At 35.3% G+C, this 15,214-nt stretch overlaps 1 protein-coding gene across 7 annotated transcripts in view; it reads right to left on the bottom strand.

Moving 5' to 3' along the window:
• Nucleotides 1-1,068: 1,068 nt before the first annotated feature.
• The window catches only part of LOC120416915 (histone deacetylase 4), a 130,757-nt gene continuing 116,611 nt past the window's right edge, over nt 1,069-15,214 (bottom strand). For all 7 annotated transcript variants that reach the window (XM_052706628.1, XM_052706632.1, XM_052706629.1 and 4 more), the window contains 3 exons: nt 10,609-12,210; nt 10,223-10,545; nt 1,069-7,211 (listed from right to left, as the gene is read on the bottom strand). In XM_052706628.1, the coding sequence (XP_052562588.1) occupies nt 7,151-7,211; nt 10,223-10,545; nt 10,609-12,210 (1,986 nt within the window). In that variant the 3' untranslated portion in view covers nt 1,069-7,150. The remainder of the gene's footprint in view (nt 7,212-10,222; nt 10,546-10,608; nt 12,211-15,214) is intronic.

Below are 15,214 nucleotides of genomic sequence, written 5' to 3'. Positions count from 1 at the left end.
AAAAAATTATAAAAACTTAAAAAAATTATAAAAAACTTAAAAAATACAAAACATTTCAAAAAATAACATTTAAAACAAAAATTTACAAAAAATAACAAAAAATTATTAAAAAAAATAAAAAATTGCAAAAAATTACAAAAATGGAGCATTTCCATTCGAGCAGTTTTTGCTTTTTTCTACATTGTATTTTTTATGGGAGAACTGTCATTTCTACCACTAAAATTCGGTGTATTACAAAAAATAAAAAATAAAATACAAAAATTTACAAAAAATTGAGTATTGCTATTCGAGCAGTTACTGCTCTTTTCTACAATGTATTCCTTATGGGAGAACTATAATTTCTACCACTCGAACCCAGTGCTCAATTACAAAAAATATGCAAATAATTACAAAAAATACGAAAAATGACAAAAAGTCACAAAAAATTGACAAAAATGACAAAATAAAAAAATACAAAATTTCATGAATGACCAAATTGACAAAATTTACAAAAAAAAATACAAAAAATATAAAAAAAATCACAAAAGTTATAAAGAACTGGAACTTCAAGGCTTTCTTTCGTTTCCACTTCCCACAAACCAGAACCCATCACAATTTCATCACTTTTTCATATATTTATTAATTTTCCGTGTAACACAAAACGTTCAATATATTTTTTTGTTTGTTTTCTCTTTTTTGTTATAGTTTTTTTTCTCTCTTTCTGTTTTTTAAACAACGATTTGACGGTCAGTATTTGTTTTCTGTTTCCTTTTTTTTCATCAACTGTTTCCCATAATAAATTTTCTCTCCCGTTTGCTTCTCACCACTACGTGAATTTCACAAATTCAAAGTACAGACTTAGTCTTAAAGATTTCCCAACTTGCCTCTCTCTTTCTCTTACCCAAGAAAAAAAAAACATCAGAAACTTTAACCCCCACTTCTCTCCGCCTCCGTCTCGACTCGGCCTCTGATTCTGCCCAGTTTCCAGATTGTATCAATTTGTTAAGATTTGTCTGTTTTGTTTTTTTTTTTTGGTTATGTTGTGCTTTTACGTTTGTTTGAACCGGTCAAATTTGTTTTGTGTGTGTGTTTTAAAACTACATGAGATGAAAGATGGCGGCGTCTCTTTTGTCTGTTTTTTTGTTTTGCAGAGAGAAGTTTCGTTTCCTTTTCGGAACTAATGGGTTTTAGTTTAAATTTATTTTTTCGTGTCGCATCCAAAAATAGATTACTTTTTCTCTTTTAACCTTAAATTTTTCATTTTTGAAATGAATCGTTGATTAGTTTGTTACTTTTTTTATATATTTCTCTGTTTTCAAATAGTTCAAAACTGTTTTGTTTTTTAGTTTTTCTCATTTTTAACTTAGCTAACTAGTTGCTTTCTAAATTTTTCTGTATTTTTCTTTTTCTCTCTTTTTAAATATACTTTCTCTAGCCCAGCTCTCCATTTGCACTCGATCAAAAGAGTAATAACACTCTCTTTCTTTTAACTTCTTCTTTTTTTGTTAAATTGAACTAGCTATTCGTTTTCACGTGTCTGTGTTGTTGTCTCTGTGTGTGTACGCGTATTTGTGTGTTCTGCTTCAATCTGTTTGCACACATTAGGTATTCGTTGAAAAACGTAATAAATTCTATCGCATTTTATATTCTTTCTTTTTTTTAGTACAAACAAATAAAACAGCAACAATTGCATAAAATTAAACGTTTTACAGGGAGAACTGCTTTTATCTAACAAAAAAGTGGGATAATTTAAGACATAATAGGTATAAAAATAGAAGCTAGTGTTCTAAACTATGTACAACTCGTCTCGCCTTAGTCGTCATTTCCTTAGCACGCTAAACCATAATTAACTAAACAATAGTGGGAGCTTCAACTCACTCACTCACGCTCTCTCGCTCTCACTCTCACTCTCTCACTCTCGCGCGCGACCATTTTTAATGCATTTCTTTGCGTGTGTTTTTGTGTTAAACATAAATTAACTTTTCTTAAACTTTCTTTAAAAGAGGAATGTTTCAGTTTTACTCCATTATTATAATTTTTTTTTCTTGGTTCAGTTTGCGTAACATTCATGTAACTTTTCTCTCTCTCTCTCTTTCGTGTTGAATTTCCATTTGTCATTTCATTCGTGAGTCGTTTCTGCTGAGGTTATTCCTTTTTTTCATGTTCATTTTTAGTACAACAAAAGCGTATTTCACTAGTTTATTTTTTTTCATTTTTGTGTTGTTTAAGAGCGTTGCCGGAGGTGAGTTGTCAAAAATTATCACAAAGTAAACAAAGCCGGAGGCGTTCAGAAATTACGTTACGCAGACTGGTTTGTGTTTTTTCGCGTTACGGAATTCACGGAAACGGTTTGCAATAATCCGTGAGTATTAAAGAAAATTCGGCAAGAATTGAGTAAATTTAACCTACTCAATTTTGAGTCGGCGCTGCTGCACTAAACTTTCAGGACACTGTTCTAAACTTCCAGTACATTTTACTAGACTTTTAGTGCATTATAGTAATGTTTTAGAACATTGTACTAAACATTCAGACCACTTTGCTTAAATTTTAGAACTTTGTTTCAAACGTTAGAATATTGTGAATACAAAGAGACGAGTTGTTCCTTTTAATTCCGCTATATATTTTAATATCTTGACAGATACGTATTTCGTCTACTACTTGCAGACTTCATCAGTGTTCTGTTCTCGACTAGTCGAGAACAGAACACTGATGAAGTCTGCAAGTAGTAGACGAAATACGTATCTGTCAAGATATTAAAATATATAGCGGAATTAAAAGGAACAACTCGTCTCTTTGTATTCACAGTAATGCATTCTGCTAAAACGCTCAACCAAACCACAGTTAGAATATTGTTCTAAACTTTTAGAGTATTGTTCTAAACTTTGAAAATGTTGTTATAAACATTTAGATAAAATAAAATAAACTTCAAATTGAGTTGGAAATAATCTGCGCACGAATTTAACGAAGACTCACCAATTGTAAAAAAATAGGTCACTTCAGGTAACTCTATTTTGAGTTAAAGCATTGTACTAAAATTTCAGCAAATTGTTTTGAATTTTTAAACATTTAACTAAATGGTACACTGTTTTCAAATAAAGTACATGCTGTCGATTATCTGCACACGAATTTAGGAAAATTCGCCAAATATTAAAAATTGAATGAATTAAATTTACTCAGTTTGGAAATAGATTCCTGAATTTAAAATAAGTACATTGTTCTAAACTTTAGAACAAATTATAAAAAATAGGTACAAGTTGGTGATAAAATTCGCACCCAATCAAATTTTAATTTAATGTTTTTCACTTGAGTTAAATTGTTACGCATTTCGTAAATTTACCAACGAGCAAAAATTTAGTTATATAAGTCGATATCTTTTGACTAAAATTTTAGTACAATGTACATATTAGCATTCAAAAAAAACTTAAGAAGAGTATACTAACATTTAGTACAAACTAGTAATAATCTGCCCATACATTTTCAAAAACTTATCAACTGTCTAAGGCTTAATTTTGAGTTAAAGTCATTGTACTAAAATTCAATGTACCTGAACTCAAATAAATAGTACTAAATTTTAAAACATTTTCTCCAATTTAAAACAAAATGACATCAATCGGAAATTCTTGAGTCAAAGTCACTGTACTAAACATGAGTATAATGTATACAATTTAGAACAAGTTTGCAATCTGCACATGAATTTACTGCCAAAAGCACAATTTTTAGTCTTGGTCGCTGTACTAAAATTTTAATTCAACGTACTTTAACTTAAATAAATTACACTAAATTTTAAAATATTTTTCCTAAATTTAGTACAATTTGGCAATAACCTGTTTTATTTTGAGTCAACGTCACAATACTAACCATTTGTTCCAAAATCTGCCCAGGCAATTACGAAAATTCATCACCTGTCAAATGTTCAATTTTGAGACGATGTCAATGTAGTAAAATTGTATTTCAATGAACTTAAACTCAAAAAAATGTGCTAAATTTTTAGAAAAATTGTTCACAAATCTAGTACAAACTTGCAATAAACTGTTAATTTTTATTAAACGTCATTGTACTAAACTTCAGTGCCGTGTACGAAAATTTAGTACAAATTGGCATTCTGCCCATGCATTCATGAAAATTCGCCAATTGTCAAAAGCTCAATTTTGAGTAGTAATTTGTACTAAAATTGTAATTCAATGAACGAATGCTTTAAAAAATTTAATTAAATTCGAGAAAAAATTCTCTTATTTAGTACAACTAGGCAAAAATCTATTAATTTTGAAGCCTACATCACTGTAATAAACTTTAGTACTGTTTATGAAAATTTAGTACAAAATAGCAATTTGCCTATGCAATTATGAAAATTCACCAACTCAATTTTGAGCATTAGTCATTGTACTAAAAGTGTAGTTCAATGTACTCAAACTCAAATAAATTGTACTAAATTTTAAAACATTGTCTCCAATTTAGTACAATTTGGGAACAACTTGTTAATTTTGAGCCAACGTCACTCTACTGAACTTTAGTAGTGTATGCAAATTTAGTACAAGTTGACAGTAATCTGTACGCTCAATTTTACGCAAATTAACAATCTGCAAAAAATGAGTAAATTTAAGATACTCAATTTTGAATCGACGTCATTGTACTGAAATTTAAGAACATTCTACAAAACTTTAGTAAACTGCACTAAAATTCCGTACATTTCAAGCAACTTTTCACTGGCTAGTAATTGTGTGGTGGCAAAGCAACAAAACAATAACAATTGGGAAAGGCGGGGAAGAGGACGGGGAAGGGGTTAGAAAAATGCATTTTTTAATTTTATTTGAGAAACGATATCACATCGACCACGTCGGCTTTTTTCCCATTTTTCTGTTTGTGTACAATTGTGTGTGTATTAGTGTGTGTTATTTCCAAGAAATAAGAAAAAAAAAAACAAAGACAAAGTGACCAGCACTTTGACAAATATATAGAGATATATACTTGAACTACAAACTATGGTGCGGAGTTTCCGGACCCGGTTCGGTCGGAACAGCCGATTTTAGTACAAAAAGTTACAGCACAGTTGTGGTAAAAAAACGGAACTAAACGTCCTCTGTGTTACTGATTTTAGTACAAAACTCAGCGTTTAGTACAGCCCAAAAGCGTCGGCGTTTGTTTCGGCTATGAGTGTGTTATGTGTTGTGTTACTTTTTTTTAGTACAACCAAAATGGACGAGAAACAGCAAGTAGATAGCGTTCGGTAAGCTTCAAGTGTGATTTGTAAAATATTTTTTCAGCGACCTTGCCCTCTTTAAATAGTGTGTGTGTTAAACGTTCAAATTTGCTACCTATCGCATCGTTACCCTTTTTTTAGTACTTTGTTCTGAAAGCTTTAAGTTTTTATTTTGTTTTTTGAAATGTACGTTTTTTACTATATTCTTTATATCTGTTTGCAATCTGTATTAAATGGTTTTACTCTCTTTTCGTTGGTATACATTAAGGTCACTCAACACTTATTAAAGATAAACTGTTTGTTAAAAATGTACTCTTTTTTTGCGATTTTCGTTACTAGTATAAATATTATCTCTGTATTTTCTTTCTTTTTTTTGCGAAAGTCGCAATCAATTTTGCTACGCACATTAGCACAAGGAAAAACGGAAAAAAGAGAACCGAAACCAAAAAACTCTCGCAGCAGGCTGTTTGTTTACGTGGATTTAAAAGGTTATCTCTCGCTAGGTTATTTTTTCTCTCGCTCTCTCTCTAGTTTTATTGTTTTATGGCAGCAGTTATAAATCTTGTTGTAATTCTTGAGTGTGTTCGTGTTGCATTTATTCGCTATTTTACTTGGTATTCGTTTGGGCTGATTTTAGGGGTGTGTACTAAACTTTTAGTACAAAATTTGTGAGTACTTAAATTTAGTACAACATTTTTGATACTAAAATGTTCGTACATTTTTGTGGACATTTTTTTAGTACAATTCAAACTTGTACTAAAATTTTAGTACAACTTTTTTTTTGCTTTCTAGAAAAAGGAGCAAGCGTGCAAGTTGTTTGTGTGTGGTTGAGCAGATTTTTGTTTCGTTTTTTTGTGATAGGGATGAGAGAGTACGGTTGCTTTCGTGATTTTTGTTTAGTACAAGTGTTTCTCCAAATGGTTTGTGGTGACAAAAGTGCGACTTTTTAGCACTACGTTGGAAGGAATACGTTTTGTTTGCGAGATGTTTCCACCGTGCGTACGCGTTTGAGAAGATTAAAAGATTGTTTCTGTGTTTGAAAAAGTTGTTTTTTTTAGTACAAGTATATAAGAAGTCAGCGTTTTTGTTTGTTAGTTTCCTATAAAAATTACTTTGTAATTACCGCTTTCTTTGCATTTTGTAAAACAAACGTACTTTTTTCTGTAATGTTGTAATCTTAACTGTATTTTACCTTTATGATTTCTGTTTTGAACGAAATTTTGCGTTTCACATCCAGATTAGTTTATATATTTTTTCAAATATGTATATATATTTCCCTCTATTTCCATACGATGAAATTTCCCAACAGCCAACAATGAACAACCAACGAAAAAACGGAAATATATTTCTGTTACGATGATATCACTACAAGTTCTGTTCTACGAATGCACCCAGAGCGGTTTGTCAACTCTGAGTTTTGTTGTGCCAAAAATAAAACAATTTTAAATTTGACCAAAGGTCGTCGACTCTCTTCAAAAATGTGCTCTCTCCCTCTCTCTTTCCTCCCCAAACCCTCCAAAATTTCCCCTTATAACAATTAGTACAACAGCTTTGTTTCCGAATTCAACCACAATATTAGTTTTCCCTGATTTTGAGTTCTTTTTTTCATTTCATGGTCTCAAACCAACAACTGTCAAATTGATTCCACTCTCGCGCTCTCTCTTAAAAACTTGTCTAAGCTCTGTAACGCTCTCTTAAATACTCTCTCCCCTTTCTCTCTCGCGCAACGCTTCTCACAGCGTTTGCTCTCTCCCATCTCTCTCCCTCTCCCTCTATAACAGGTAAAATTACACTTACTTCACATCGAGGTAACATTTTGTTTTCTTTTGCGTCAATTTTTGCTTTCCGCTTCGTCCAAAAAAAACTCCGGCCTTGACTTTGACGCCTGCCCCAAGCCAAGAGAGTTTGTGAGGCGCCATCTTTAGCGTCCACAAGCGGGATGACTCGAGCTGCTTAGCCGGCTTGGCCGGCGTCCTACTTGGACTCGTCCTGATCCATTGGCTCCTCGGAGTCCTCGCGCGAGATGTCCGATGTTCTGTTGGGAAGAGAGGGATTTTGTTTTCTTTATTGCGGATTGTCGGAACAATTTAAATATTTGCATCGAGGAATTCGTTCAAATGTATAAAATAAATTTACATCGTTTTCTGTGTAATTGACCCGTTGTAAATGAATTAATGTAATTTTACATGAAAGAGGTGTAATATTACACCATCCAAAATTCAACCTTTTCAATGTAAAATTCCCTCTTTTATGATGTAATTTAACCTCAACTTTGATTTTAAAAAAATTTACACATCTTTAGACGTAAAATTCGACATTTTTTCTGACAAAAAAAGATGCACCCATTCCCAGATTTAATATTATTTTTTTAGCCTGAAAGTAAATCTTAAACATGATGCTGTAATAAGGCCATTGCATATATTATCCCCCCTCCCCCCTTCATGGTTTGTCTTAAAAACAAATACTAAAACTGATTTTTTCATTGGAAAAACTTATAAAATTGATTGCAAACAATTAAGAATACTTTTTATACTGTTTATTTATTTATTTTAAATCAAATTAAAACTTTTTGATCATTTTACAATTTATGAATTTTTGGGACCACGGTTCGCTAAAAAAAGAAATAGAGAAAAATATTCCAAAATATGTAATATTACAATGGGAGCGAATGACCCATAGGGTTAAAGTTCCCCCAATAAAATCAACAACAACAACAACATGTAATATTACATGAGGAACTGGTAAATTTTCATCAAATTCACATTGATACAAATTTTTAAAGTAAAATTACTCAAAAAGAGGTAATATTTAACCAACCAAATTTTAAACAAACAATTTCAATAATTGGGATATTATGGGCATAGAAAAAAAGCTACTTGATAAATCATGTACGATAAGACATCACTAAAAATGATGTAAATTTAAATGCATGTTACATGAAAATTTACATCAAATCATATGGATATTCCAAAATTTACGTAGAATTTGACGGACTACATTGAATTCGAACTGTACAATAACTTCATTTCCATTTTGTGAAAAGAAGACATAAGTTTTGAGAAAACTGTAATTTTTTTTACCCTAATCAGAAAATCAGGAAATTTCGTGCCAGGTCACAAATTTATGAAATATCAATTTCTAAAGTGTTACAAAGCGAATTCATTAATTCTAATTTCGCTACTTCTAATGTCCACTAATTCGAAGGTAGTTCCATTAGAATTAACGATCCACTCTATGCTTCCATAATATTAAAAATATGAGATAAGATTGAGCACTTTTGAACTGGATAAAATTGATTATTTGAAAAATATGTCGTCTTATCATTTTTTTCAACACAAAAAAAATGTTTTGTGGCTATTTGAGCCATTTTTTCAAAAAGATGTCCTAAAATTTCAAAGAATTTGTCTTAAAAATTAATAAATATTGAAATTTTTTTGAACGCACAGTAAAAACAAATGAAATTATCAATTCCAAGGAATTGAATTTTTTTTATGTCAGCAAATGTGCAGAAAAATACAAAAACACAGACAAAACAATGATTTTTTCTTTGCATGAAATAGAACAATCTAATGGATATTTAGTAAATGAAAAAAAAAACGAAACTATTGGCACTACGCCCCCCGGGGCATGGCCTTCCTCTAACGTGGGATTTCTGCTCCAGCGCCTCTGACGAGACAGGAGAAACCGGGACCGACGTTTTACTTCACCATCCGATAGAAGCTCAGTGGATAAGGCGGGAATCGAACCCGCGTCTCATAGCATCATCGGGATCGGCAGCCGAAGCAAATATAAAGCTTAAATAAATTGTCAGACAATTGTCATGCAAATATGAATTTTCTATTCAATTTTATGCAACTTGCATCCAACTTTTGATGTATTATCATGAAAACTTGACGGAACTGGGAATGGTGACAGATTTTGTAAGTAATTTTACATCAGGAACTGGTAAAATTTTCATCATTTTCTATTAAGTTCAATTTTTTCACCAAAATAGAGGTAACGTAAACATTTTCATCTTTTCAAAATTCAATTGTTTTTTTTATCGTGATTTATCGTCTTATTTTTTCATTGCCATGTCACTTTTTGTATGTTTAACTGCCAGCTGTCAACAAAAAATAAATACATCACGAGAACGGCAATATTACTCGAGTCAATAAGACGACAGAAAGCAACCAAATAAGGATAATCACATCTGGAAATGTGGCATCATTTGTGTGAAAACATTTTAAATTAAACAATGTAAATTTACATATTGTCAACGTAAATGACAAAGGCTTGAGGAAAAATTACATACCTAATTACATACCTAATTTTGGAAAAAAAATCACATAAAAAAGAGGTAGATTTACTCTTCCCAATTTTCTACTCGTCAATATTCAACTTTTTTTAACTTTGAAAAAAAAGTTTAAATAATTATAAGTTGTAATCTCGTTTTGATGTAAAAAAAACGAAACTATTGGCACTACGCCCCCCGGGGCATGGCCTTCCTCTAACGTGGGATTTCTGCTCCAGCGCCTCTGACGAGACAGGAGAAACCGGGACCGACGTTTTACTTCACCATCCGATAGAAGCTCAGTGGATAAGGCGGGAATCGAACCCGCGTCTCATAGCATCATCGGGATCGGCAGCCGAAGCCGCTACCCCTGCGCCACGAGACCCACTCGTTTTGATGTAATATTACCTAAATTTAATTGGATATTACCAGCACAGAAAAAATGTTACACGGTAAATCATGTAACAAAAGATATCATGATATATATTGATTAACTATCATCTTTTTCAAAGTTATTGCATTTGAAATACATCAATTTCAGTGGAAATTACACACAAAAAAATGTAAATTAACACTGTTTCTGATATAATACTTTTGTATTGAACAAAATATTTTCTGAAAGAATTTGTGTCAGGAAAACGTGTAATTTTACATCACAAAATGAGTAAAATTTCATCAGCAGGGTACAAAATTATGGGCTTTATAATTTGTTTTGTTTAAATTACACTTTTGAACGGCTAAATGGCGAATTCCCCTCTATATTTCAAACTTACCGATTCGGCGGCTGCATCGACAGCCCGGCCATCGCCGTCACCGTGTCCGACTCTTCCCGGTCGCCCGAACCGCTCAGCGGCCCACTGACCGCTTGCATCGCCGAGAAGCCCACGGTGTGGGCGAGCCGCTTGACGCAGGGCCAGTGCGTCATCTGGATGGCGATCGTCTTCTGGAGCGTTTCGATCGCCGACTGACACGGGGGGCGGGACAGTTCGGTGGCGGCTATCGGTGACAGGTCGTCACCGAGCAGGGCGCGCACGCACTCCTGGGCGGAGTCACAGATGGCGGGCAGATCGTAGCCACCTTCCAGGGCGAGGACGACCTACGAGGGAGGGGGAGGGGGGTTGGTCAGTAAACGTTTAGGATGGAGATTGTTGGATCTTACCTTTCCCTCGGCCAGCTTCATGAGCTCGCGCGTCAGGTACCCGAAGCAGGCCGGCGACACCATGTACCCGCCGAGCGGAGCCGGATGGCCAAAGGCCGCGTCGAACCCGGCCGACACGAGCACCAGATCCGGCTGGAACTCGCGCGCAATCGGCATCACAACGGTGCGGAACGCGGCCAGATATTCGGCATCGCCTAGCGGCGGGCTCAACCCGCCGGACCAGGCAATGTTGACGTTGAAACCGAGGCCCGGGCCGGCTCCGCACTCGGTGGGACCTCCCGTTCCGGGGAAGAAGTTGCCGTCGTCGTGCCGATGGATGGACAGATAGAGCACGTTCGGATCGTCGTAGAAGACCTGCTGCGTTCCGTTGCCGTGGTGCACGTCCCAGTCGACGATCAGAACCCGCTGGACGTCGGAGGGAAGTCGCTGGCGCAGCACTTTGGCCGCGATGGCGATCGAGTTGAAGAAGCAGAAGCCCATGGCGGCGTTCGGTTCGGCGTGATGACCCGGGGGACGGACCACGGCGAACCCGTTCCGGATTTCCGCCTTGGCTGCTTTGTACGCGAGGTCTATCACGCAACCGGCGGCCATTCGAGCCGCGGCAGCCGTGTGGTGTTCGTTCCAGGTCGTGTCCAAATCCACCCCAACTCCGCCGCAAGCCAACCGCACGAAACTGACCCGGCTGGCGTCCACCTTCTGGCGGTTCAGCTGACTCGTCCCGAACAGCAGCGAATGCGCTTCCGTATGCACAGTTTGAAGTTCTTCCTGGGTCGCCTTCCTCGATCGCAGCTTGTCGCAACGCGACGCCAGCCCCGTCTCCACCAACCTCGCCCAAACGCTCTGCAACCTGCCGCTGTGCTCCGGATGGGCCGCGTTGTCCCCGCAAACACAAGTATGCTTCAACATCAAACTGTCAAACGCCAGCCCGGTCGTCGGCTTCCCACTCTGCTGCTGCTGCTGCACCAACCGTATCGGAATCGCCGACGCCGACGACGAAGTCGTCAACTGCAACGGCCCCGGACTCGTCAATCCCTCGTTCGTGTAACTCAGCATGCTCCGGCTCCTGTTCTGCACCGTCAAGTTCACCGGCGGCGGAATATCGTCCTGCCCGGTGTCCGACAGCGCCGTCGTCATCGGATGATTACTGCTCGCCGGCGCCCCCAAATGCACCAACGGACTCGACGACGTCCGCGACAACGGCCTCAACATCCCCGCCGCCGCCGCCCTCTGGTACTGATCCTCCAGCATCCCCAGCTGCATCGAGTGCCGCATCAACGCCAACTCCCGCTCCCGCTGCTGCATAAACTCCACGTGCTGCTGCTGCTGCAAACTCTCCGCCGACGGATCCCGCTGCAGCAGCGACGTGTGCGACGTACTCTTGATCACGCTGCCCAGCCCGTTGTTGACGGTGGTCGTTGTGCTCGCCGCCGCCGTTATGACCGTCGTCTTCGGAGGTTGCTTTTTGTCGGTGAGGTCGATCACCTCGCCACTTTCGACCTCCTCCTTGAGCTGGGGTTCGCGGACGCAGTTGGCGCGGTTCAGCGCCGTCTGGCGGATTTTCTGCTTCATCAGCAGGTGCTGCTCGTACGCTTGGCGTTCGGCCTGGTGGGAGGGGGGAGAAGAGGGTGAAACGGGTTAGTTCAAATTAGACAATTGAATTATTTGATTATTTTTATAAAGAATTACAAAAATTATATTTTTTATTCTGAATTTATGTTTTAATCTGATCGATTTGGTGTCTTGGGCAATAATGTAAGTATGATCATGACTTTTTTGGGGGAAAATAAGTACACTTTTTTTGCCGATCGCAAATATTTTACAAATTTTATGTCGTCACAATTTTTAAAGTTGTTGTTGTTTGAAAAATCCCTAAATATGGATTATGGTGAAGATCTACGACATCTTAACCGGAACTGATGAGGTTATCTGGAGATCAAACCTTTTTAACACTACCAAAGTTGTTTATTTACCTAACTAAATTGAGCTATTCAATTTTTAACTCCAAGCTGTAGAACCCGAAATTTTACCGAATGAAACAAATCCGGACAAATTTCGATTAGTCAAAGTCGAGAAAATCAAGTGCAAAAAGTAAAATCAGGGTGACCATTTAAATCACATTTTCAAATTTCCGCCATTTTCCCAACTTTTCCAGAAACTTAAATGATAGGCATTTACAAAACTCGTTATAAAAAAGCAAAGATCAACCATCCAACACAAAAATTTAAATGCTTTTTTTAATCAAAGTATTGTCAATTTTTGTAAAAAACAGAAACTTAACAACAAATACTCAAAAAATACTTTTTTTTTATTCAGAGTAGAAACATAAACAATTTAGTCTTTGAAAAAAAAAGAAAAATTATAATTTCAATGTTTATGTTTTAAACTAGCGAACGTACAGTTCTTGATACTTTTTTCAACCAAAAAGTTAAAGAAAACTGAATTTAAAATTTTATTCCGAGATTTATTTTTTATCAAGGAATGCTTCAAACATGACTACTGTTAAAATTATTTCAAGGAATTTGGAAAATATGTGGAAAAATATTTTGCACTATTTTAAATATTCTTTGAAAAACTAAATAAAAAAAATTACAGTTTTGATTTTTTTTCTATGAAAGAATAAGTTTGATAAGATTCTATAATTTCGCACTTATTTTATTCAAAACTCTTGATTATATATTTATTATAACATTTCAGCAATAACTAAAACCAAAATATATTTATATATATTAATTTTTCACTCTTTACCAGGGATGGAATAATCGCTAAAAAATCAATTTCGCTTGCGAACTTTCTTCACCCGCGAAAGAGAGAGGAGGCAAATCACTCAAAAGAAAATCGCTCTCGAAATTATCCAAGGAAATCAATCTGCTGATGATTTTCTGTGAATTTCCTTGTCAGCACCACTCAAAAATATTTATTTCACTTTGTTTACACACATTGCCCATCTACAAAATGTGACAGGTCATACATATTTCGACGTGTGACATTTCAATTGCATGTGTAGTAGTGAAAAAGATGTTCCGCAAAATAATCAAGATGATGATTTTTTTAGATTTTTTTTTACCAAGCTTTCATGCGCGAAAGAGGAGAGCCATGCTCCCGTCGGATTTTTTCTCTTGATGAGCATCTAAAGATTTTCGTTTGATGATGATTATTCCATCGCTGCTTAGAACTAACAACGATTTGATTTTTTTTTTCGAGTTTTCCAATAACTGAAAATCAAGCTTTATCTACAGTAATTTGCCCATACTTAAGAAAAAGTTCAAGGTAAAAATTTGGAAAAATATTTTAATAACTTATTTCCCGACCATTTCCCGACTTCAGTGGCCACCCTGTAAAATGTTTTTTATATACATTTTCATATGTTTTGGGATACCTTTTAAGCCAAAAATGTAAAAACTAATAATTTGAAATCATTATCTTTTAAGTTCAGAGTTGCTCTGAAACAAGAGTCAGTGATTTGGTGATGTAAACTACAAAAAAACATTGTCGTAATTGTTGCATGTAATTATATAGAAATTTTCTGAATGATAACTCCATCTAATACGTCTATCCATCTTAAACGACGTCAAAAATGTAAATTTCACTAATTTTCTGCGTGAACAATTAAATCTTTTAGAAATCTAAAGGTTTTTTTGAGTCCTATAAGCGATTGAGTTTCATATGTTTATGTGCACAAGAAGCAATGCAATTACACATGATTTTTTGAACATGCTCTGATTTTGGAAGGTTCAATTTTAGCTACTTTCTTCTACTTATTTCGCATTTTTTCAATGTTAGTCGTGATTTCAAAATTCCTGAAAATATTTTTTTTCAAATAAGATTGCAAAATTTTGCAAAGGTTTAATTTATTTGACATTTAAAATCAGATCAATAGTTTCCAAGATATCGTCGATTGAAAATGAGGGCAACTTAGGAAGCAGAAATATACTGTTTTCCTAACTCTTAGTCTTTAAAAGGCTTCTACTGTCAAAATCTTTTTTATCATTACTTTTAAGGTGCCTAAATAAACTTTTTGATTCTGAATGGAGACTCATGGGAACCCAGATCGATCCAACCGAAACTGTGAAAATCCATTAAGTTCAGCGAGTTTGGCGATAATCGAGTGACATTTTTCAAACTTAGAAGTTGAATGTTAAAAAAAACAACAAAATAAAAAAGTTTAAAAAATAAAAAAAAACTAATAAAAATTAGGAAATATAGGAATAAAAAAATTAAAACAATCAAAAAGTTTTAAGATTATAACAAAATAAAATTATTAAAATTAACAGTAGAGCAACTCTCTACGAAATCGGCCGATTTCGACCATTTTTATTTTTTGTATTTTTTTATTTGATTTGAACTTTGTGGGGGCCTTCCCTATGACCAAATAAGCTATTTTGCTTCATTGGTTCACCCATACAAGTCTCCATACAATTTTGGCTGCTGTCCATACAAAAATGGTATGTAAATATTCAAACAGCTGTAACTTTTGAGTGAATTTTCTGATCAATTTGGTGTCTTCGGCAAAGTTGTAGGTATTCTTGAGGACTTTAGAGAAAAATAAAGGTACACGGAAAAAAATTGCAGATTGTTTTATCAACTTTTTTTTCACTAAAACTCAATT

The sequence above is a fragment of the Culex pipiens genome, chromosome 1 (assembly GCF_016801865.2).
Source record: "Culex pipiens pallens isolate TS chromosome 1, TS_CPP_V2, whole genome shotgun sequence".
NCBI classification, from domain to species: domain Eukaryota; kingdom Metazoa; phylum Arthropoda; class Insecta; order Diptera; family Culicidae; genus Culex; species Culex pipiens.
The sequence above is the reverse complement of the archived record's forward strand: the minus strand, read 5'-3'. Positions and strand labels throughout refer to the sequence as shown.